This window comes from Geotrypetes seraphini, chromosome 6, assembly GCF_902459505.1.
Source record: "Geotrypetes seraphini chromosome 6, aGeoSer1.1, whole genome shotgun sequence".
Taxonomy (NCBI): Eukaryota; Metazoa; Chordata; class Amphibia; order Gymnophiona; family Dermophiidae; genus Geotrypetes; species Geotrypetes seraphini.
The window spans coordinates 59,966,223-59,989,767 of NC_047089.1; the positions used below are offsets into that span (position 1 = coordinate 59,966,223).

At 46.7% G+C, this 23,545-nt stretch overlaps 1 protein-coding gene across 1 annotated transcript in view; it reads left to right on the forward strand.

The window, feature by feature from the left end:
* The window catches only part of INTS6 (integrator complex subunit 6), a 191,592-nt gene that overhangs the window by 61,956 nt on the left and 106,091 nt on the right, over positions 1–23,545 (forward strand). The window contains exons 4-5 of the mRNA XM_033947929.1: positions 10,048–10,137; positions 12,592–12,775. Of these exons, the coding sequence (XP_033803820.1) occupies positions 10,048–10,137; positions 12,592–12,775 (274 nt within the window). The remainder of the gene's footprint in view (positions 1–10,047; positions 10,138–12,591; positions 12,776–23,545) is intronic.

Here is a 23,545-nt window from a genome sequence, read left to right on the forward strand (position 1 = left end):
GAGATGACCCCCCCCCCCCCCAAAGCTACTTTTATCTGGTGTTGATTATGTAGCTGACACTCTGTATGATGACATATGGGTCCTGGGTAAAGTATCAGCTTATTCAGTTTCTGCTCATAGAATTCTCTGGATCAAACAATGGGCTGGCAATTCCACCTCTAAAGCTACTCTTGCCAGGCTCCCTTTTAAAGGGCAGCTGTTATTTGATAAAGGCCTGTATGATCTCATGAACTGCGTGGTGGACCGTTGCCCCAAGACCCTGTCTGATAGTAGACCCAGAACCTCTAGAGGCTCAAGACACTCTAATTTTCATGACTCCAGGCGCTCTTGACAATATTCTAGTTGCACATTGCAGAGATTCTCTCAGGGCTACAGGCAGAGGTTTTCAAGATCCAGGTGTAACCAGGCCTCTGTTTCCCATACTGCTTTGTCTATCAAGAAGTCACAATAACGCCAGGCTGAGAGAGGTATCTACATATAGGGGGCAGGCTGTCAGCGTTTCTACAGGCCTGAGTTCAGATTTCTTCTGACCACTGGATTCTGGATATTATTCATAAGAACATAAGAAGTTGCCTCCACTGAGGCAGACCAGAGGTCCATCTTGCCCAGCGGTCCGCTCCTGCGGCGGCCCATCAGGCCTATTGCCTGAGCAGTGGTCCCTGACTATTTCTGTAACCTACCTCTACTCCTATCCCTATAACCTACCTCTACTCCTATCTGTACCCCTCAATCCCTTTGTCCTCTAGGAACCTATCCAAACCTTCTTTGAAGCCCTGTAACGTGCTCCTGCCTACCACAGCCTCCGGAAGCGCATTCCATGTATCCACCACTTCCTAGCGTTTGTCCTAAACCTGTCCCCTTTCAATTTCTCCGAGTGCCCCCTTGTACTTGTGGTTCCCCATAATTTGAAAAATCTGTCCCTGTCTACTTTTTCTATGCCCTTCAGGATCTTGAAGGTTTCTATCATGTCTCCTCTAAGTCTCCGCTTCTCCAGGGAGAACAGCCCCAACTTTTTGCCAGTATATGAGAGATTTTCCATACCCTTTATCAGCTTAGTTGCTCTTCTCTGGACTCCCTCAAGTACTGCCATGTCCTTTTTGAGGTACGGTGACCAGTACTGGACACAGTATTCCAGATGCGGGCGCACCATTGCACGATACAGTGGCAGGATGACTTCCTTCGTCCTGGTCGTGATACCCTTTTTAATGATACCCAACATTTTGTTTGCTTTCCTTGAGGCTGTGGTGCACTGTGCCGACGCCTTCAATGTTGTGTCTACCATCACTCCCAGGTCTCTTTCAAGGTTACTTACCCCTAGCAATGATCCCCCCATTTTGTAAGTGAACATTGGGTTCTTTTTCCCTACATGCATGACCTTGCATTTCCCTATGTTGAAGCTCATTTGCCACTTTTTGGCCCACTCTTCCAGTGTCGTCAGATCCTTTTGGAGATATTTGCAGTCTGCCTTGGTTTTAACCCTGCTGTATAGTTTGGTGTCATCCGCAAATTTAATGACCTCACATTTTGTTCCCGCCTCCAGGTCATTAATGAATATATTGAACAGGAGCGGTCCCAGCACCGACCCCTGCGGAACTCCGCTCGTGACCCATTGCCAGTCTGAGTAATGGCCCTTTACTCCAACCCTCTGTTTCCTGTCTGCCAGCCAGTTTTTGATCCATCGGTGGACCTCCCCTTGCACCCCGTGGTTCCATAGCTTCTTAAGCAGTCTTTCGTGTGGTACCTTGTCGAAGGCTTTTTGGAAGTCCAAAAAGCCTTCGACAAGGCCTCTAATGGATTGGTCCAGCCTCTAATGGATTGGTTTGTGGACTCTCGCAGGGTGCCTGGAAAAGGCGGACAAGGTTCAAGCCACTGTGAGAAGGTTGCTCAATATTCAGACCATAGAGCTTGTGCCGCCCGAACACTCAGACTCAGGAAGATACTCCATATGCTTTATTGTGGCTCTGATGATTGGTGACCCATTTGGACTTTACTCATGTAAATGCATCGCTCAAAGTTCCGTGCTTTCGCATGGAGACAGTTTGATCTGTTATAGTGGCGGTGACCCTGGGAGCGTTCCTAGCCTCTCTAGATCTGACAGAGATCTACTTGCATATTCTTATTTTCCCAGACCAAAGGAAGTTTCTCAGATTTCATGTTCCAGAAAATCATAATTTTTCAGCTCTCCCCTTCGGCCTGGCAACAGCTCCTCGCATCTTCACCAAGGTGATGGTTGTGGTAGCAGCTCACTTGTGTAAGATGGGACTGCAAGTGCATCCATATCTGCACGATTGGTTGATCAGGGCTCTCTAATTGTTTGAGGGTTGGCACACAGTGGATCAGGTGATCGAGTCCTGGAGGATCTGGGTTGGATTGTGAATTACCAAAGAGCAATTTGATGCTGACTTGATCCTTGCAGTGCCTGGGAGTCTTGTTCGATATGGCTTCTAGCTACATCTATCTACCAGAGGAATGCAGACAGAAGCTATGCTCTCAGACTTTTTGTCCCACGCCGACAGAGTTATCTTCAAGTCCTGGGGTCCATGGTGGCCACAATAGACTTGGTGCTTTTGGCAAGAGCCCAAATGTCCTCTCCACAATGCGTTACTCTCTCGCTGGTCCCCATAGACGGACGTGTTGCAGAAGTGTCTATCCTGGATGCTAGAGGCCAGCATGGATTGGTGGGTCCACCCTCAGTCCCTCACCAGGGGCATGCCTCTTCGGATTGCTTCCTGGGTTGTTGTAATGACAGATGCCAGTCTCCTGTGTTGGGAAACTCGTTGCGTTGTTCGATTCAGGGGTGTTGGATGCCCTCTTAGAAGAATTGGTCGATCAACAGGCTAGAACTGTGTGCCATTCGGTTGGCTCTGATGAAATTGCATAAGACTCTAGAAGGTCAAGCAGTCAGTCTTCTCCCACAATGCTACAGTAGTGGAAAATGTCAATTGCCAGGGAGATACCAGGAGTGCATCTTTATGTCTGAAAGCCCACATGCTCTTTCACTGGGTGGAGATGATCGACAGTGCATGTTACGGAAGTAGACAGTGTTCATAAGAACATAAGAATTGCCACTGCTGGGTCAGACCAGTGGTCCATCGTGCCTAGCAGTCCACTCATGCAGCGGCCCCCAGGTCAAAGACCAGTGCTCTAAATGAGTCCAGCCTCACCTGCGAACGTTCCAGTTTAGCAGGAACTTGTCCAATCTTGTCTTGAATCCCTGGAAGGTGTTTTCTCCTATAACAGACTCCAGAAGAGCGTTCCAGTTTTCTACCACTCTCTGGGTGAAGAAGAACTTCCTTACGTTTGTACGGAATCTATCCCCTTTCAAATTTAGAGAGTGCCCTCTCGTTCTCCCTACCTTGGAGAGGGTGAACAATCTGTCTTTATCTGCTAAGTCTGTTCCCTTCAGTATATTGAATGTTTCAATCATGTCCCCTCTCAGTCTCCTTTTTTCAAGGGAGAAGAGGCCCAGTTTCTCCAATCTCTCACTGTACGGCAACTCCTCCAGCCCCTTAACCATTTTAGTCGCTCTTCTCTGGACCCTTTTGAGTAGTACCGTGTCTTTCTTCATGTATGGTAACCATGAGGATGCACCATGGCCCGGTACAGCGGCATGATAACCTTCTCCGATTTGTTCGTGATCTCCTTCTTAATCATTCCTAGCATTCTGTTCGCCCTTTGCGCCGCCGCCACGCATTGTGCGGACACCTTCATCGACTTGTCGATCAGAACTCCAAAATCTTTTTCCTGGGAGATCTCTCTAAGTACCACCCCAGAAATCCTGTAGTCATGCATGAGATTTTTGTTACAGACATGCATCACTTTACACTTATCCATGTTGAACCTCATTTGCCATGTCGATGCCCATTCCTCGAGCTTGATTATGTCACGTTGCAGATCTTCGCAATCTCCCTATGTCTTCACTACTCTGAATAACTTCGTATCGTCTGCAAATTTAATCACCTCACTCATCATACCAATGTCCAGATTGTTTATAAAGATGTTGAAGAGCACAGGTCCAGTCCGAGTATTGTCCATTTACCCCCACTCTCTGTTTCCTATGTTCCAGCTAGTTTTTAATCCACGTGAGTATTTCACCCTCGATTCCATGGCTCACAATTTTCCAAAGTAGCCGTTCTTGTGGAACCTTGTCGAACGCCTTCTGAAAATCCAGATATACAATGTCGACAGGGTCGCTCTTGTCTATCTGCCTGTTTACTTCCTCGAAGAAGTGCATCAAGTTCATCAAACAATGCTGGCTTGTTCTCATCAGACCGTGTCCGTCAAGGTGATCAATGATGCGATCCTTTATCAGCGCTTCTACCATCTTTCCTAGTACCGAGGTCAGACTCACCGGTCTGTAATTTCCCGGATCTCCCGTAACATTTCCCAGATCCGTAACATTTCCCGGATCGGCGTAACATTCGCCACCTTCCAGTCTTCCGGAATCTTTCCCGATTTGATCGACAGATTGGCTATTAGTTGAAGCAGTTCAGCTATAGTCCCTTTCAGTTCCTTGATGACCCTCGGATGGATGCCATCTGGTCCTGAGGATTTATCTCTCTTTAGCCTATTGATCTGTCTGCATACCTCTTCTAGGCTGACTATCAACCCTGTCAGTTTCCCGTCCAGCATATATATATAGCCTGATGGGTTCCGGTATGCTGTGTATATCCTCTTCGGTAAATACAGACGCAAAAAATGTGTTCAGTTTGTTGGCGATTGCTTTGTCCTCCTTTAGCACTCCCTTTATTCCATGGTCATCCAGCGGTCCCACCGCTTCCTTCGTGGGTCTTTTCCCCTTAATATATCGAAAGAACGGCTTGAAGTTTTTTGCCTCCTTGGCTATTTTTTCCTCGTAGTCTCTTTTATCCCCTTTTACCACCTTTTGGCACCTGCGTTGATGTTGTTTGTGCTTATTCCAGTTTTCATCCGTTCTTGACCTTTTCTATTCCTTAAACAGTTTTCTCGTCTCTGATCGCTTCTTTCACCTCTACAGTGAGCACACCGATTCATTGTTCTTTTTCCTCTTGGTTCCCTTGTTGAGACTGGATCTGGGTGAGTGGATTCTGTCAACAATAGTGTTTCAGGCCATTGTTTAGCACTGGGGCCATCCAAAATTTGGGCGACGGTGAAGAACAAGAAAGCAGACAGGTTCTTCAGTTGAAGATTCAAGCCTGGAAATGAGGGTCTAGGTCAGTCCTGCACAACATTTGGCCTGCGGGCCGCATGTGGCCCGATACGGCTCTCACTGCAGTAATTCACAGTCTGTCCACCCACCCGCTTCCTGGTAGATCTTCAGGTAGCTGCTGCATCAATGAGCAAGCCTGCCCTGAAGCACTTCATTCTACTTCCGGGGCAGGCCACAGCGCAGTGGCTGTCTGAAGACTTGCAATAGTGTCGCAAATTTCCTGCTACCATCGCATATGCCGGAACTCCTGCCTTCCTTGTCTTGTTTCCCCACCCCCGGACCAGCAGTGGCAGCTCAGTGTGCTTTTTTACTTTGCCACACAGCTGCTGCTAGCATTAATTTAGACACAGTTCCATCAGGCAGCCTCATGAAACCGCATCTAAACTAATACTAGCAGCAGCTGTGTGGCGAAGTTAAAAGCACACAGTTGCCGCTAGACTAGAGAGAGGAAAGGTATTGCTGGACAGGGGAGGAGGGAAGGAAAGAGAGGATTACTGCACAGGTCCGTGTGAGCAGACTTCTGGGCATGATGGACCTCAGGTCTGACCCAGCAGAGGCATTGCTTATGTTCTTATGTTATGAGTTACTGCTGGACAGGGGGAGGAGGGAAGGGAGAAGAGGTGCTGCGGGCCTGGCAGAAGGGGAGGGAAAGGAAAGGTGCGACACACTGGAGGGGAGGGTGAGATGGTTAATGGGGAGAGAGCATGTTGGGTTGGGGGGTGGGAAGGAGGGATGCCACTCAAGGGAAGAGGCAAGGACAGAAAGAGAAAGTGTGAGGAGGCAGAAGGTGTTGGACTCATGGAGAGGGTGAGATGGATGGAGAGGATAGAAAGGAGGGAAGGAGAAATGTCACATTTGGAGCAGTGAAAGGTTGGACTCATGGAGGGAGAGAGAGATGTTGGTTAGGGGAGGGAAGGAGGACCGGAGGAGAAGCATGCAGGAGGAATAGAGAAAGAAATGTTGGACTAGTGGAAAGGAGGGAGAAATGTTAGACTGGGAGGGGGCCAGAAAGGAGGAAGGGAAGAGAGATGGGCTGCAGGAGGCAGAAAGGAGGAAGGGAGAGAGAAATGTTACACTGGAGGGGAGGAGAGATGACTAAAGAAATGGAGAGATACCAAACCAGGGAATGGAAGCTGTTAGTGCTATAGAAATAATAATAGTAGTGGTAGTAGAGAGAGATGCCAGATTATGGGAAGGAGAGGAGAGAGATGCCAGACTGGGAAGGAGGAAAAGGAAGGAGAGAGATGTCAGGCCACTGGGAGGAGGGATGGAAGAGAGAGATGTCGGACTACTGGAGGGGGGGGGAGGAAAGAGATATCAGACTATGGAAATGGGGGAAAGAAGGAGAGAGAGATAGGAAGGGAAAGTAAAACATGGAAAAATAGATTTAGAGAAGAAAGCAGAAAAATTGAATGTTAATGCCAAAGATGGATACAGGGTAGAAAGCGAAGAAGGAGAGAAAAACAGTCAGTGGATAAGAATGCCCTGGAAACATAGTTAAAAGCACAGAAAAATAAAGTCACCAGACAACAAAGGTAGGGAAAATGATTTTATTTTCAATATAGTGACAGAAATGTATCAGTTATGAGAAGTTATATCTGTTGTGTGTATATGAAAAATGAAAGGAAAAAATACAATTAGTAAAGGGAGTGGGATCTGGGGCAGAGCTTGGGTGGTATAGGGTGGAGCTTGGGAGGTCTGTGGATGTCAACATAATGATGCCATTCATGCGTGTGATGTCATCATGGCAATGTTCGCACACTTCCGAGTGCTTTGAGCCGTGACCACTACCTGCAGCTCGCGCTACATTTTTCTACTTTGTTGTGGCCCCGGATCATTTTTGAGTTGTGCAGGCCTGGTCTAGGTGCTCTAGTCCAGCCTTGGCCTCAGGGCATCCTGTTGTACGTCTTTCCTTCAATGGATTGCATCTCATCAGGGAAAGGTCATTCTGGTGGCTCTGGATTAACCTCTCAGGCTGTGGTACAGAGATCTGATGCATCTTCGCACAGGCCATGGCCTCCGGTTGCAGGTGCATTCAGACATCCTTTCTCGGGGTCCAGTGTACATGGAGGATCTGGAACACTTTGCTCTTACAACATGGCTCAATTGCAAAGTGTAAAGGATATTGTGAAGTGGTCATTGAAGACACCCTTCTCAAGTCTAAGTTGTCAACTACAGTCTCGGCCTACACTGAAGCATGAAAGACTTTCCAGCATTGGTGCATCCAGGAACGTGTGGAGCTGTTTTCAGCTCCGTTTTCAGTGGTGGTAGCTTTTCTCCAAGCAGGCCTTGACAAGAGCCTCACCGTGGCTTCTCTTTGGGTCCAAGTCACAGGGTTATCTTGTTTCAGAGTTCTGGACTGTAGACTTATGCTGGTGTCTCATCCAGACATCACCAGATTTCTAAAAGGTTCTCTTCACATAGACCCCAATCAAACCACTGTTCCCTTCATGGGACCTTAATGTGGTTCTGCGAGGTCTCACCAAAGCTCCATTCAAACCGCTAAAAGAAGCATCCCTCTTGGAGTTGACGCTAAAAACAGTTTTTCTAGTAGCTGTGACTTCCTATGCACCGTTTCCTCTTTTCTGCTGAAGATGATTTCTATGTTTCATGTTAATCAGGAAGTCTGCTTACCTGTATTCCAGTCCACTGGTTCTAAGAAACAGGACCACATATTGAAGAAGTTGGATGTGAAATGAATGCTTTTTCATTATCTGGAAGTCACCAACAAGTTTAGACTCTGACCATCTGTTTGTGCTGACTTATTTGACTAAACGAGGCTCACTCAGTTCTAAGGCCATGATTTCCAGAAGGATCCGAAGGCCATTTTGTCAGCCTACATTATCTGTGGGAAACAGTCCTCTGTTTCTGTTAAGATGCATTTGACTAGAAGTGTAGCTTCATCATGGGCAGAGGCTAGGGCAGTTTCTCCAGCGATTTGTAGAGTTGCAACTTAGTTCACTCTGCATATCTCTGTCAAATTTTACAGGGTGGATATTGCGGCTAGAGAGGACTTTGCTTTGGCTTCTCAGTGTTACAGGCCAGAGAAGTCAGCTGGCCCTAGATTTCTGGGAATGCTTTTAATAATAATAACAGTTTATATATCGCAGTACCGTGAAGTTCTATGCGGTTTACAAAAGATTAAGCAAAGGTACAAATTGATTGACTTTAAGAGGGGTGGAAGAAAGAGAATTAATAGGACAGGAAATCCATTGTTGAGGAGAAAGTGATCAATAGGACAAGTTAATCGCTATTGAGGGGAGAGAGATGAGTGGATCAGTTGTCTAGATGAACAGGTGTGTTTTTAGACGTTTCCTAAATTCCTCATAAGCAGTGGGCGAAAGCAATTGTTCTAGGTCTTTACCCCATGATGCTGCTTGGTGTGAGAGAAGGTGTTCATGGAATTTTTTCAGTTTGCAACCTCTCACTGGGGGGAAACGAAGTTGGAATGTGAGCTTCTCTTGTGTACATCCCACTTGTTCAGAATGACACACCTATTGTACTTGAAAAAGAGATTATGTCTTTCACTTGATAATATCTTTTCCATTAGATAGGTGTGTCATTCTGGAGCCCCGCCCTGTCCATCCTGCACTTGCCTACTCTTCTGTTTGTTCTTTTCCAAGTTTGTATCTTGAATGCCAGTCAGCTTTTTGGGCCCTGAAGAATACTGTATAATATGTTTCTAGCATCTACAGAGATACTACTTGAGCTCCTTTGATGCTTCTGTTGGTTGATACTTGTTCATTGAGTGTTCAAGTGTTATTATATTTGAGCAGAACATTTGATTTGTTTGGGAAATTTCCCATTTTTGTCTTTACTTCACATGATTTTGATGGAGCTCTGGCAGGCTTGGGTACTAATTGCAGGTGACAGTAGAGATCCCGGTGAAGTAAGAAGAACACAGTAAAAAAAATCTGGAGTGGATTCCTTCTTCATATGGCTCGTGGCCATAGGGAGATAACCAACTTGTCCAGAATGACACACTTATCTACTGAAAAATATATTATCAAGATAAGGACATAATCTTTTTATCACATTCTATGTCTGGTACTGGGGGGAAGGGGAGCTTAGTGAATCAAGCCCTAAGTGAGTACATATTTTCCTTTATTTGGGGGCTTTATTCCTTAAATTAATTCCATCTCTACTTTAAACTTTGGTTTTCTGCAGATTAATAAAGATGATTTCCTAAATGGATGCTTGTTAGCCCAGCTGAAAAAGTTTTAGTTTCTGCTTTCATCACATCAGTAGTATAGTGGAGTCAGGCAATGATAGCACTTCTAGTCAGGACACGTTGGAGATGCTTTCACAATCATCATTATTGCATTCATTAGTAATTGTTTTTATCAGGGTTTGAAGTTGAGCGGATTCACACCCCTCCCCCCCACCTTTCTTTCTTAGGTCTGCAATGCATTATGCTCTTGGAGCTCCTCCTCCTGGCCTGGTTCTCAAATTCTGTTCTGCCCCTCATAGCTTTTAACTCTGCTGTTTCTTTAGTTTTTCTGTTTTCTTTTTCTTAAAATGTCTATAATTTTTGTGTAACATCCTCTAATTGAAAACAATGGAGTAATTCTGCAATGTAAAATAGAACCTACAGCACTTTAAAATAATCTTAAAAAACAAAAAAGAGTGTGTGTATATTTTTATTATAGAATGCATGTGAATGTGCAGTGCAAATAAGTTTTTGAATTAAAACAATTTATATGTATCTCATTTCCTAGGAAAATGGGGAGACCCAATGATCCTAGATCCATTGGGAATAAATAGATAAAGACAGCCACAACAAATTAGTTGCCTGTCTTGTTTTTAATGTCTTCCTACCCAGATATCTAGATGATCAATCCTTGTTTGCTTTTTCTTAGGGAAGGAACCCCTTTTTTCTGGAGCCAGCAATAATTTTAACAATTACTGATGGAAGCAAGTTGACTACCACTGGTGGGATACAAGAAGAAGTAAGATGATTCATATTTTTAAGTTTCTTATCACTCTTCATAGACCAGGTTAAAAACTGCTAAGTCGCTGTATAAAAATTTGTAGGCAATGAGGGGCATTTTTGATAGGATGTCTGTCTGAGTTTGGACATTCTGTTTTGAGGACACATTCTAGCTACAGATCAAAGGTACAGCAATGGATGCATCAATGGCATCCAATATTGCCAACCTATATGTCAGAGAATTTGAAAAGATATTTTTGAAAGAACATGAGTTTTCTTCGGAAATACGATTATACAAGAGATAAATTGATGATGTCTTTATACTTTGGAGAGAAATAGAACGTTTACAATGCTTCCTTAGTAGGTTGAATGATTGTGACCCATATCTGAAGTTCAAAATGGAATACCACCCAGATCATAAGAACATAAGAACTGCCGCCAATAAACCAAGGTTAAAATCTAAGCAGTTTAGAGTAAAAAGATAAAAAAGAGGAGGGGCATTACAACAGACAAACAACCAACAATAACAAATACGACTGGAAGCAAGAGGAATGAATGGTTGGAAAAAAATTACAATAAAATCTTAGGTAAAGAGGATGTGAAAAGGAAGGAAAAAAAAGGTTATAAAGAAAATGCCTGAGAAGTAGGGAGCTTTTAACTGGGTTTTAAATGTTGGAAATGATTTTTCAGTGCGAAGATAGAGGGGAAGTGAATTCCAGAGAGTAGGAGCCATGAATAAGAATTTCTGTGGACATCGAGAAATAGCTATGTGAAAGAAGGAACAGATAACAAATGATGTGATGAATGAAGATTTCTTTTGTGGAGAATATTGAATCAAGTAACTAAATAGAAATGATGGTAGCCCACTAAGAAACTGAAAGGATAAGATATTATATTTTAAAAGAATGTAATATGAAATAGGAAGAATGTGCTCAATTTTTAGCATTAAATCTTAGTTGTCAATTGCCTAACCATTCTTCAAGCTTTGCCAGATTTCGCCTCAAGTTATCTACACTCTCCGGGGTGTCTACTAGAGAATGACACGGTGGCTAGCCGCGGGTAACCCGCTGAAACGGTGGGGGGAAGTGCTCACTGCGGGCACGGGGACAAGGCCATCCACCGCCCCATGGAGTGATGAATGGCCTTGTCCCTGCAGTTAAGGGAGGGAACGCATATGGTCATCGATTGCGTGCAGCCCCCCTCCCTCCTTCTTACCTACCAAATCTATCTCCCTCCCTCCCCCTTACCTTTGCGGCGCGTTAATAAAGTAAGTTGCTCAAGCCGGCTGAGCCTGCCTGCAGTCACGTTTGTGTGGGCGGAAGCTTCTCCTCTGATGCAACTTCCAGTTTAGATGTATGGAAATAAGTCAGCAAACATAAATAATATAAGCTGATACCATTTTCTTTTTTTAATTCATTCCAACCCAACAGAAATTGGAAAGAATTATACTTTAAGGCAGGGGTGTCAAATGTCAGTCCTCGAGGGCCGCAACGCAGTCTGGTTTTCAGGATTTCCCCAATGAATATGCAAAATATGCATGAGATCTATTTGCATGCACTATTTTCATTGTATGCTAATAGATCTCATTGGGGAAATCCTGAAAACCCAACTGCATTGCGGCCCTCGAGGACTGACATATGATACCCCTACTTTAAGGGGTTGAGAATGTCTGGGGGGGTAAAAGTAACATAACTCTCCAAAAATTTAAATTAAATGGAATCGAATTTGCATGTGGTAAAAAACAGTGAAACAGACCACTTAGTTCAAAAATAATACCTCCTCACAAACGGCCAAGTGCATTTTCACAGGAGAAATGGTTCCAGCTTCTGCAGTATAGAAACTAGATAACATTGCCACCTAGCAGTTAGGGAAATTGCACCCATCAAACTGTCTGATACCACTCTGCTCCCCTTCACCCTCAACCACCTCTACAACTACTTCTTCATTTTTCAAATACCCCATCGCCCCCTATCTCTCTTCCTAACTATCCCATCATCTCTTAACCACCCACATCTGCAAAAACTACTTCCACCACAACTAGCCCATCACCCCTGAACCATCTCCACTTCTCCTCTGTTCTCTAAGTTAGACTCCCACACAGACATTTGAAAAACATCAGTGTTATTGGACTAAATACATCTCTTGATAAGTATTTGGGAGCTATATTTTTCCTGAGGTAAAAACAAAATTAAGCAGTTGAGTGATATTTTACCAAACTAAGTCCTCGGCAAAGAAAGGGCAGAAAATACGTATATTTAGAAGTGTGATGATTTGAATTACAAGATTATTATCTTAAAGTTTAGGTTTAGAATAAATCAAAGATGAGCAAGCGCTAATTAGTTTGCTTTTATCAGTTTTTAATTTTAATACCAAACAAATGTTGCTGTTACCAGTTGAGCTCAGTTTGAGTTCTGCTGCATAAGTGCTTTCTAAAAGATTTGTTTTGTCTTTTTTTTTTTTTTTTTTTTTAAAGCTCCATTTGCCTCTCAATTCTCCTTTACCCGGAAGTGAATTGACGAAGGAACCATTTCGCTGGGATCAGAGGCTATTTGCTTTGGTCTTGCGTTTGTCTGGTGCTACTGCTGCAGAGCAGGAGCTGGCTGTAGGTGTACCCACTGATGACTCTGCAATTACACCGATGTGTGAGGTCACAGGAGGTAAGTTCATTGTAGCATGTAGTACTTCAGCAGTTGTAAAAGAGTTCTAAATTAGCAGATGAAAACCATTTGACTCAGCAACTGGCTCCCTTTTAGAGCCAGAGTACACTGTTGGTCCTGGCCCTAACCCAGGCCTTTCTCTTCTACATGTCAGAAGCATATATTCGTATAAGAACCTAATCTTTCGTTGCCCTCTACAAGTCTGCCTCCACTTCCAAGTAGAATAATGATAGGGTGACAGATGTTGTGAACACATATCAAGATCTTTATGTTGTTCTGTCTTGGTGCCACCTGAATAAGCTGCCTTTAGTTAAATACAGAGTGGGAGGAAAAGCAGACAGAGCGTGAGAGAAACTATCAGGAGATGGGGGAAGATACAGATATAGAGAGATCAAGAGCTGAGAGAGAGATACTGTAGTGTTATAAAGAATGTACTGTAGGTTTACAAATGGTCATGAAATCTGTGCACTGAATTTCCAGGAGCTATTTATATATTGTCACTTAAACATATACATTATATTTTCAACAGCTAAATTTTGATACTGAATATATAACCTTTTCATCTATTTTTGCTCCACTCCAAACCAGGGCCCTAATTTAAACATAATAGCTTGATAGTTTTGTGAATCAACCAATTAAAGTGATACTGTGAATGTGAGGAGAAACTGGTGACATTTTATGGTGCAGTAGATTGGTGGGGGGCACAAGAAGCATTAGAGGAGAACCCAAGAAGTGGCATAAGTGGCGTAAGATGAGAGTAGATGACAGAATGAGGGAAAAAAGCAGGATGAGGTAAAGCAGGGAAAGCAAGGCCCAAAGAGTAAAGATAGGAGAGGGAGTTAAAGGAATGGTTGGAGAAGAGGAAGGCCCAGAAGAATGTCAACTGAGTAGTGCTGTGGGAAGACCTAGAGTTGCTGTGATTTTAAGGAGTTACTAGTGTGACTAGATATAATAAATATTAAAGAGGGTTAAAATACTGCTCAAAAGCTGTGTAACGAAATCTGGTATAATGTGCCAGTGTGAAAAAAACAGCTTTCTTTATCACCAGACTGTGTCATGTGTTTCCTGAGATCCAGTGAGAACCTAGTCTCTTAAATATTTATTCTTGGACAATAACCTCTGGAAGCTTCATGATAGGGTCTTGCATCTATTCCAGCCTTGGCTACAGAACTTAGAAATAAATCCATCCCCCTCTCCTAGGTCATCTCCCAAGACACTCCTCTCCCAGCTCAGTTTGTTTCTGCATCCTTGCTGCGAACTTCTAGTTTCTTATGCTCGTGAATTTTTTTATTAATTTCTAGTCTTTTATTTTGTTCCGTGCTGCGGGTATTGCCCAAGTGCTGCAGATTTACTCTGGGAGTGTGATCCTTCGGTGGGAGATTGCAGACTTTTACTTAAAGATTGTCTGCCTCTGGGGGTGCCCTGTTAGCAGAACCTGCAGTAAGCCCCTCAGACAACCTGCAGATCAGATCAGGTCTCCAGATCGGGAGCCATCTCTCCCCGGGTTCGTCCGCTAAGGAGTAGAGTGCAGGCTGCTGTGGTTCTCTGAAGGTACGCCGGGTTCGGAACCGGACTGTGTATCTTCCCTAAATCCCCTGAGGGGTCCTGGTGGTCGTGATCTGAGGTGACAGGGAAGGTGAGGCAGTCAAAAGACCTGAAAAATCCAGTTTTATCAGCTCCTGAGGTATTGATCTCCTTGCTTGCACTGTGTATTGCTAACTGCCATTGAAATGCCATTGAAATGCAGCACATGTTGTCTCTGAGGTCTGTGTGCCTCAGAGTTTAGCGATTTTGGGAGGTGCTGAAAACAGGGTTTTGGGTGGTTTCCCTGCTTGCCCTGGTCTCACCCACCTGTAAAATCATAAAATCGCTGTTTTTCACGGTTCCCTGCATTTTCCCAGACCATTTTAGGGCAAAATTGTCACCCGTGGCAGCCATCTTTGATTTTCATTAACGTTTTAAAAAGTGTATTTTTTGGACTTAGAAGCTTCGTTTTTGCTCCAAACTTCACAGATAGCCACCTCAGGACAGGATGGCATGGATTCATGCCTCAAATGCAGTGGATGGCTGTCGGATTTGCGGCCGCATTTCTTGTGCGCTGTGGCCCACGCGGATTCTGCGTTTTTCTCCTTTGGAAAGTCCCCCTTAGCTTCCACTTCTACCGGAGACACTTTTGGCACATCCGGTCCCCCTCAAACGGGTGAGAAATGCGCTGCGTAGAAGCGCAAGTGCAGTTTCAGGGGCAAAAGTCTTCTTTGTTTGAGAGCACTGCAACTATGGCACACTGTGTGGCTTTTGCCGCTGGTGCATATTTTCCACCTGCAAGTGTCAGATATTGTGTCAGGCTTTTATGGTTGTAAAACGGCTGTGCCTGTTTCTTCCAAGTTATATCCAGTGCTGCAGAATGTCTTTGTGTTTCTCTTCAGTAACACTGGAGAGCGGACTGGCGGTTTCTGCCATTGCTTCTGTCCATTTGCTGTTGCAGATTTTTTTCTATTGCATCCACAAAGGTGGTTTTCCTAGCGGATCTTCGGGATCCCACTGCCAGCGGGTCCCCAGTGCTTGGGGTTGTCCCGGCTGTGCGCAGGCTCTTTCAGTCTGACCGATGATCTGCCCTCCTTTACATTACATTACATTAGTGATTTCTATTCCGCCATTACCTTGCGGTTCAAGGCGGAATACATAAGAGTTGTCAGGAGGTTACAAGATAATTAGGTGGATTACAAGATAATTAGGTGAATTGTCGAAAACTTAAGGTGATACATGTTGGGTAATTAGAAATATTTTTAATTTGATAGGGGTAGAAATTGTGGTAGGTGGAGTTTGGGAAGGAACTGGTCATGTTAAACAGGTTTTATGAATTTTTTGAAGAGTAGGGTTTTAATTTCTTTTTTGAAGGTTTTGTAGTCTGTGGTCGAAGACAGTAGATTGGTGATTTGTCTGTCTAGTTTTGCTGCTTTGGTGGCCATTAGGTTGTCATATAGTTTTCTTTGATGTTTTTGGTTGGCGGGTGTATGAATAGTGAGTGGGTTCTCCTGTATCTGATTGAGTTAGTTGGTTGTTCCAGTAGGTTGGGCTTTCTCCATTAATAGCTTTGAATAGTAGGCAATAGAATTTGAAGTGTACTCTTGCTTGTATTGGGAGCCATTGTGAGTCGTGCTATGCTTCTGTGATGTCATATTTTTTCAATGAATAGATGAGTCTTAGGGCTGTATTTTGTATTGTTTGTAGTTGCTTTATCATGGTTGCTGGGCAGGGAGATATAGTATGTTGCAGTAGTCTATTAGTCCAAGATTAAGAGATTGTACCAAAAGTTGGAATTGTTTCCTGTCGAAGAATTTTAGGATTGTCTTAGGTTTCTCATAGTCCCGAATGATGCTTTTATTACTTTGTTGATTTGTGGTTGCTTGGTATAACCTCTGTCAATCAGTATTCCAAGAAGTTTTAGTGTGGGTTGAATGGGGTATGAGATTGAGTTTATTACTAGGTTTGTTAAGGTTGGAGTTTTGCTGTTTTCTAGGAAGATGAAGTTTGTTTTGTCAGAGTTAAGTTTTAGTTTGTGTTCTGTCATCCATGTTGCTACTGTTTCGAGAGTTCTGTGTATTATGCCTGTCATGGTGGGCTCTGGATGGTCGAAGGGGAGGAGAATGGTAATGTGATCTGCATAGCTATATGAGGTTATGCCATGTTTGTCTAGGCAGGAGCTGAGGGAGGCTATGTATAGGTTGAATAGTGTGGGAGATAGAGGTGATCCCTGGGGAACTCTGCAGGGGTTGGACCATGGTTCTGATTTTTTTTTATTTGTTTTAACTCTGTAGGTTCTGAATTGTAGGAAGTCTTTAAACCATGAGAGTACTTTGCCTGAGATTCCTATGGAGTCTAGTGTTTGTAGGAGGATGTCATGGTCTACCAGGTCGAAGGCTGCAGAGAGGTCTAGTTGTATGAGCAGGATTTTCTTGCCTGTACAGAGATGTTGTCTAACTGTGTCCATTAGTGTTCCTTTAGTAGGGTCTCAGTGCTGTAGTTGGTTCTGAAGCCAGACTTTGTGGGGTGGAGTAAGTTGTGGTTTTCTAGGTATGAGGTTAAGGTTTTAGTTACGAGGCCTTAACATCAGCTTGACGTACAGTGGGATTGAGGCTATGGGTCTGTAATTGGATGGTTGGTCTTTTGTTCCTTTGGGGTCTTTTAGTATCAAAGTTATGATGATTTCGCTGAGTTCTTGTGGGAAATGTCCATCTGTGAGTAAGGATTGTATCCATTGTAGGAGCAGGGAGTGGATTAGTGTGCTTGAGGCTTTCAGTAGGTATGGGGGGCAGTGGTTAAGGTCACATGCTGCGTGGCTGTATTTATTATAAAGTTTGTTGAAGTCTGACCATTGTATGAGTGAGAAGTGGGACCAGGTTCTGTCTGCTGCAACTGATTCTTTCTGAGTCCTCAGGTGCTTTACCCTGGTGTCGGACCTTCAGCTGCTGGCAGACTGTTTCTTCCTGAGTGATCAACATATGCTGCCCAATTTATTTCTGGACTTTCCAGATTTGGATAGGTGTGGCCTGGGAGTCCCTGGAGGGTCCCCTTAAATGTGCTAGGGCCATGGCATGGTTGATTCCCATGATCCCAGAGTTCACCAAGCACTAAGCATACCTCCTTACCCTCGGACGGAGGGGTTGTCCTGAAAAATGTTCAGGACAGGAGAGTGGATTTTGGTCTCGGGTGTCTGTTTGATTCTGCTGCGGCGGGAGTGCAAGCTGCAGCAGCCACTTCTTTCATGGTCTGGGCATATCGCACCAAGCTTCACCAGAATCTCGGGGAGGTTGTCCTTCGGGACTTTGACTTCCTGGTGTCCAGAGTGAATTCTTTGGCAGACACACTCTTATGACATCTTGAAAGTTTTTGCTAAGCTGGGAGCTTATTCTTTGTCTGTCCGGTGAATGCTATGGATTTGCCCGTGATCGGGTGAGTCTGCCTTTGAGGATACACTGAGCAAGTTACCTTTTACAGGTTCGCTCTTGTTTGGCTAGGGTCTTGATGACCTTATGGCCAGTGTTCAGGACCATAAACCTAAGGTACTCCCTGGCTCTAAGCCTCACCCAAACAAGGGTACAGGATGGCTGAATTTTCGTTCCTACTGGCGCAATTCACAGTTCGCCGGGTCCCTGGTGACGGGACAGTGTTACGGAACTCCCTCCAGACTTCGGTTTGGGGAGTTGGCACGCCACCAGTCTTCCAACTCCATCCTTCTGCCCCTCCCAAGAAAAAATTATGACACCAGGTCTCTGATGATTCTCCGCCAGTTCGGGGGGCATCTTTCGACTTTCCTGCCAGACTGGCAGACGATAACTTCAGACCAGTGAGTCCTGGCGGTGCTCGGGGAGGGCCTTCGACTGCAATTTTTCAGTCCTCCGCCGGACTTCTTTCTGTCTTCTCCTGTGGGGAACCCGGACAGAGCCAGCCAGGTGCGAGCCATGGTGCGCAGGTTGCTGGATCTGGCGGCCATAGAGCCCATTCCAAGTGGTGACTGAAGCTCCAGAAGATACTCGATATACTTCATGGTGCCAAAGAAACACTCCGCAGATTGCAGGCCTAATCTGGACCTGAGGGCAGTGAACGCCTTCCTACAAGTTCCACGCAATAAAAATGGCTACGGACCTTTATGTGAAGAAAATCAATAAAAACAAGAGCAAAAGGAAGTCGATATGGTTCTCCAAACTAGTGGTGGAGAAAATAAAGGTGAAAGAGTTAGCGTTCGTGAAATATAAAAAAACTCAAGAAGAGGAGTGCAAAAAGGACTACAGGGTGAAACTGAAAGAAGCCAAGAGAGAGATATGTCTGGTGAAAGCACAGGCGGAAGAACAAATGGCTAAAAATGTAAAAAAGGGAGACAAAAATTTTTTCTGATATATTAGTGAAAGGAGGAAGATGAAAAATGGAATTGCTAAACTAAAAGATGCTGGGAACCGATATGTGGAGAGTGATGAGGAAAAAGCAAATGTGCTAAATAAATACTTCTGTTCTATGTTCACAGAAGAAAATCCTGGAGAAGGGTCGAGATTGTCTGGCACAGTTACACGAGAAAATGGAGTGGATTCTGCGCCATTCACGGACGAGAGTGTTTATGAGCAACTTGGAAAAACTGAAGGTGGACAAAGCAATGGGACCAGACGGGATCCATCCCAGGATACTATGAGTGCTTAGAGAGGTTCTGGCGAGTCCTATTAAAGACTTGTTCAACAAATCTCTGGAGACGGGAGTGGTTCCTGGGGATTGGAGGAGAGCGGATGTGGTCCCTATTCACAAAAGTGGTCACAGGGATGAAGCAGGAAACTACAGGCCGGTGAGTCTCACTTCAGTTGTTGGAAAAATAATGGAAGTGTTGCTGAAAGAAAGGATAGTGTACTTCTTTGAATCTAATGGGTTACAGGATCCGAGGCAACAAGGCTTTACAAAAGGTAAATCGTGCCAAACGAACCTGATTGAATTTTTTGATTGGGTGACCAGAGAGCTGGATCAAGGACATATGCTAGATGTAATTTACCGTATTTTCGCGGATATAACGCGCACCATTGTAAAACGCGCACAGGGGTATAGCGCGCAGAAATCACGATGATATGTACAAAAACTTTTCTATACCGCGCTCAGGCATATAACGCGCATGCTGCCCGACTCTCCTCTGGCCACCCCGACTCTCCTTTCGCTCTCCCCGACTCTCATCTGGTTGCCCCGACTCACCCTGACTTTCGGTGCACTGCCCCGACTCTCCTCTGGTTGCCCCGACTCACCGTTCACCCGCCCTGACTTTCGGTGCACTGCCCCGCCTCTCCGTGCCTGTCCCCCTTGAAGTCCTGTCCCCCCTTGAAGGTCTGCCTGTCCCCCCTTGAAGTCCTGTCCCCATCCTGAAAGCCTGATGCCCCCCCTCGACGTCCGATTCTTCTCCCCCCTCGGCAGGACCACTCGCACCCCCACCCCGAAGGACCGCCGACTCCCCGACAATATTGGGCCAGGAGGGAGCCCAAATCCTCCTGGCCACGGCGACCCCCTAACCCCACCCCGCACTACATTACGGGCAGGAGGGATCCCAGGCCCTCCTGCCCTCGACGCAAACCCCCTCCCCCCAACGACCGCCCCCCCCCCAAGAACCTCCGCCCGTCCCCCAGCCGACCCGCGACCCCCCTGGCCGACCCCCACGACACCCCCACCCGCCTTCCCCGTACTTTGTGTAGTTGGGCCAGAAGGGAGCCCAAACCCTCCTGGCCACGGCGACCCCCTAACCCCACCCCGCACTACATTACGGGCAGGAGGGATCCCAGGCCCTCCTGCCCTCGACGCAAACCCCCCTCCCTCCAACGACCGCCCCCCCCCAAGAACCTCCGACCGACCCGCGACCCCCCTGGCCGACCCCCCCACCCCCCTTCCCCGTACCTTTGGAAGTTGGCCGGACAGACGGGAGCCAAACCCGCCTGTCCGGCAGGCAGCCAACGAAGGAATGAGGCCGGATTGGCCCATCCGTTCTAAAGCTCCGCCTACTGGTGGGGCCTAAGGCGCGTGGGCCAATCAGAATAGGCCCTGGAGCCTTAGGTCCCACCTGGGGGCGCGGCCTGAGACACATGGTCGGGTTTGGCCCATGTGCCTCTGGCCGCGCCCCCAGGTGGGACCTAAGGCTCCAGGGCCTATTCTGATTGGCCCACGCGCCTTAGGCCCCACCAGTAGGCGGAGCTTTAGGACGGATGGGCCAATCCGGCCTCATTCCTTCGTTGGCTGCCTGCCGGACAGGCGGGTTTGGCTCCCGTCTGTCCGGCCAACTTCCAAAGGTACGGGGAAGGGGGGTGGGGGGGTCGGCCAGGGGGGTCGCGGGTCGGTCGGAGGTTCTTGGGGGGGGCGGTCGTTGGAGGGAGGGGGGTTTGCGTCGAGGGCAGGAGGGCCTGGGATCCCTCCTGCCCGTAATGTAGTGCGGGGTGGGGTTAGGGGGTCGCCGTGGCCAGGAGGGTTTGGGCTCCCTTCTGGCCCAACTACACAAAGTACGGGGAAGGCGGGTGGGGGTGTCGTGGGGGTCGGCCAGGGGGGTCGCGGGTCGGCTGGGGGACGGGCGGAGGTTCTTGGGGGGGGCGGTCGGTGGGGGGAGGGGGTTTGCGTCGAGGGCAGGAGGGCCTGGGATCCCTCCTGCCCGTAATGTAGTGCGGGGTGGGGGTAGGGGGTCGCCGTGGCCAGGAGGGTTTGGGCTCCCTCCTGGCCCGATATTGTTGGGGAGTCGGCGGTCCTTCGGGGTGAGGGTGCGAGTGGTCCTGCCGGGGGGGGGGATGTATCGGACGTCGGGGAGTCGGCCGGGCAAGAGGGCTTGGGCTCCCTCTTGCTCCGATCGTGGATGCGGGTGCGGGTGGGAGCGCGTGCGAGCGGTCGTTCGGGGTGGGGGTGCGAGCGGTCCTGCTGGGGGGGTGAATCGGGCGGGGTGGGAACTATGTTTAAAAACTTTTGTATACCGCGCTCAGGCATATAACGCGCGAGGGGTATGCGCGGTACGTAAAATCACGTATAACGCGCGCGTTATATCCGCGAAAATACGGTACTTAGATTTCAGAAAAGCCTTTGATACAGTTCCTCATAGGAGACTGTTGAATAAACTTAAAGGGCTGAAGTTAGGATCCAAAGTGGTGAACTGGGTTAGAAACTGGCTGTCGGACAGACGTCAGAGGGTGGTGGTTAATGGAAGTTGCTCGGAGGAAGGAAAGGTGAGTAGTGAAGTCCCTCAGGATTCGGTGCTGGGGCCGATCCTGTTCAATATGTTTGTGAGTGACATTGCTGAAGGGTTAGAAGGAAAAGTGTGCCTTTTTGCAGATGATACTAAGATTTGTAACAGAGTAGACACCGAAGAGGGAGTGGAAAATATGAAAAAGGATCTGCAAAAGTTAGAGGAATGGTCTAATGCCTGGCAACTAAAATTCAATGCAAAGAAATGCAGAGTAATGCATTTGGGGATTAATAATCGGAATGAACTATATATGTTGGGAGGTGAGAAGCTGATATGCACGGATGGGGAGAGGGACCTTGGGGTGATAGTGTCCGAAGATCTAAAGGCGAAAAAACAGTGTGACAAGGCAGTGGCTGCTGCCAGAAGGATGCTGGGCTGTATAAAGAAAGGCGTAGCCAGTAGAAGGAAAAAGGTGTTGATGCCCCTGTACAGATCATTGGTAAGGCCTCACTTGGAGTATTGTGTTCAGTTTTGGAGACCGTATCTGGCGAAGGACATAAGAAGACTTGAAGCGGTCCAGAGGAGGGCGACGAAAATGATAGGAGGCTTGCGCCAGAAGATGTATGAGGAGAGACAGGGGAGATATGATTCAGACGTTCAAATACTTGAAGGGTATTAACGTAGAACAAAATCTTTTCCAGAGAAAGGAAAATGGTAAAACCAGAGGACATAATTTGAGGTTAAGGGGTGGTAGATTCAAAGGCAATGTTAGGAAGTTCTACTTTACGGAGAGGGGGGTGGATGCCTGGAATGCGCTCCCGAGAGAGGTGGTGGAGAGTAAAACTGTGACTGAGTTCAAAGAAGCGTGGGATGAACACAGAGGATCTAGAATCAGAAAATAATATTAAATATTGAACTAAGGCCAGTACTGGACAGACTTGCACGGTCTGTGTCTGTGTATGGCTGTTTGGTGGGGGATGAGCTGGGGAGGGCTTCAGTGGCTTGGAGGGTGTAGATGGGTTGGAGTAGGTTTTAACGGATATTTCGGCAGTTGGAACCCAAGTACAGTACTGGATAGAGCTTTGGATTCTTGCCCAGAAATAGCTAAGAAAAAAATTTAAAAAATTTAAATTGAATCAAGTTGGGCAGACTGGATGGACTATTCGGGTCTTTATCTGCTGTCATCTGCTATGTTACTATGTTACGTTTCCAAATGGAAACGGTGCGTTATGTTGTGGCAGCAGTGGTGCCAGAGGAGGTTTGGGATTTTTTTTTGGCTTCCTTGGATCTCTCAGAAGTGTACTTCCACATCTCAATTTTCCCGGCCCCCAGGAGGCTCCTGAGATTTCACTTTCTAGGGAGCCACTTCCAGTTTGCGGCGCTGCCCTTTGGACTGGCATTGGCCCAGTTCCTTCTCCTAAATCATGGTGGTGGTTGCTGCCCATTTGCGCTCCCTAGGGGTGCTCATTCATCCGTACCTAGACAATTGACTCTTCAGGGCACCCTCCCTGGGGAAATGCCGCAAGGTGGTTCTCCAGGTGGTGCACTTGCTAGAAAGTCTCGGCTGGGGGATCAATCTCAAGAAGAGTCATCTCGAGCCAACGCAGGACTTGGAGTACCTGGAAGTCCGGTTCCACACGTGCAGGAACCAGGTGTTCCTGCCGGAACCCAGGAATCTCAAGCTTCAGGGTGCCATCTGGGACATGTTAGCAGTTTTAGCTCCGACAGCCTGGCAGTATCTACAGGTCTTGGGTCTCGTGGTGGTGACCATAGCTCTGTTTCCGAGGGCACGCACTCACCTCTGTCTTCTCCAATTGTCCCTTCTGACTTGGTGGAATCCTCAGCGGGATACACTGGGAGTGAAGTTGCGTTGGTTGGCGGCTGCACGCAGCAGTATGCTGTGGTGATTGAACCTGGTTCCTCTGAGAGTCTTGGACTGGGTGACCCTGACGTTGGACACGAGTCTCTCCAGTTGGGGAGCAGTTTGTGGTCTGTGCTGATCCAGGGCCGGTGGACTTTGCTGGAGAGCAAGTGATCGATCAATCGACTGGTTCTGCGCATGATCCATCTGGCGCTGCTGAGATTTTGAG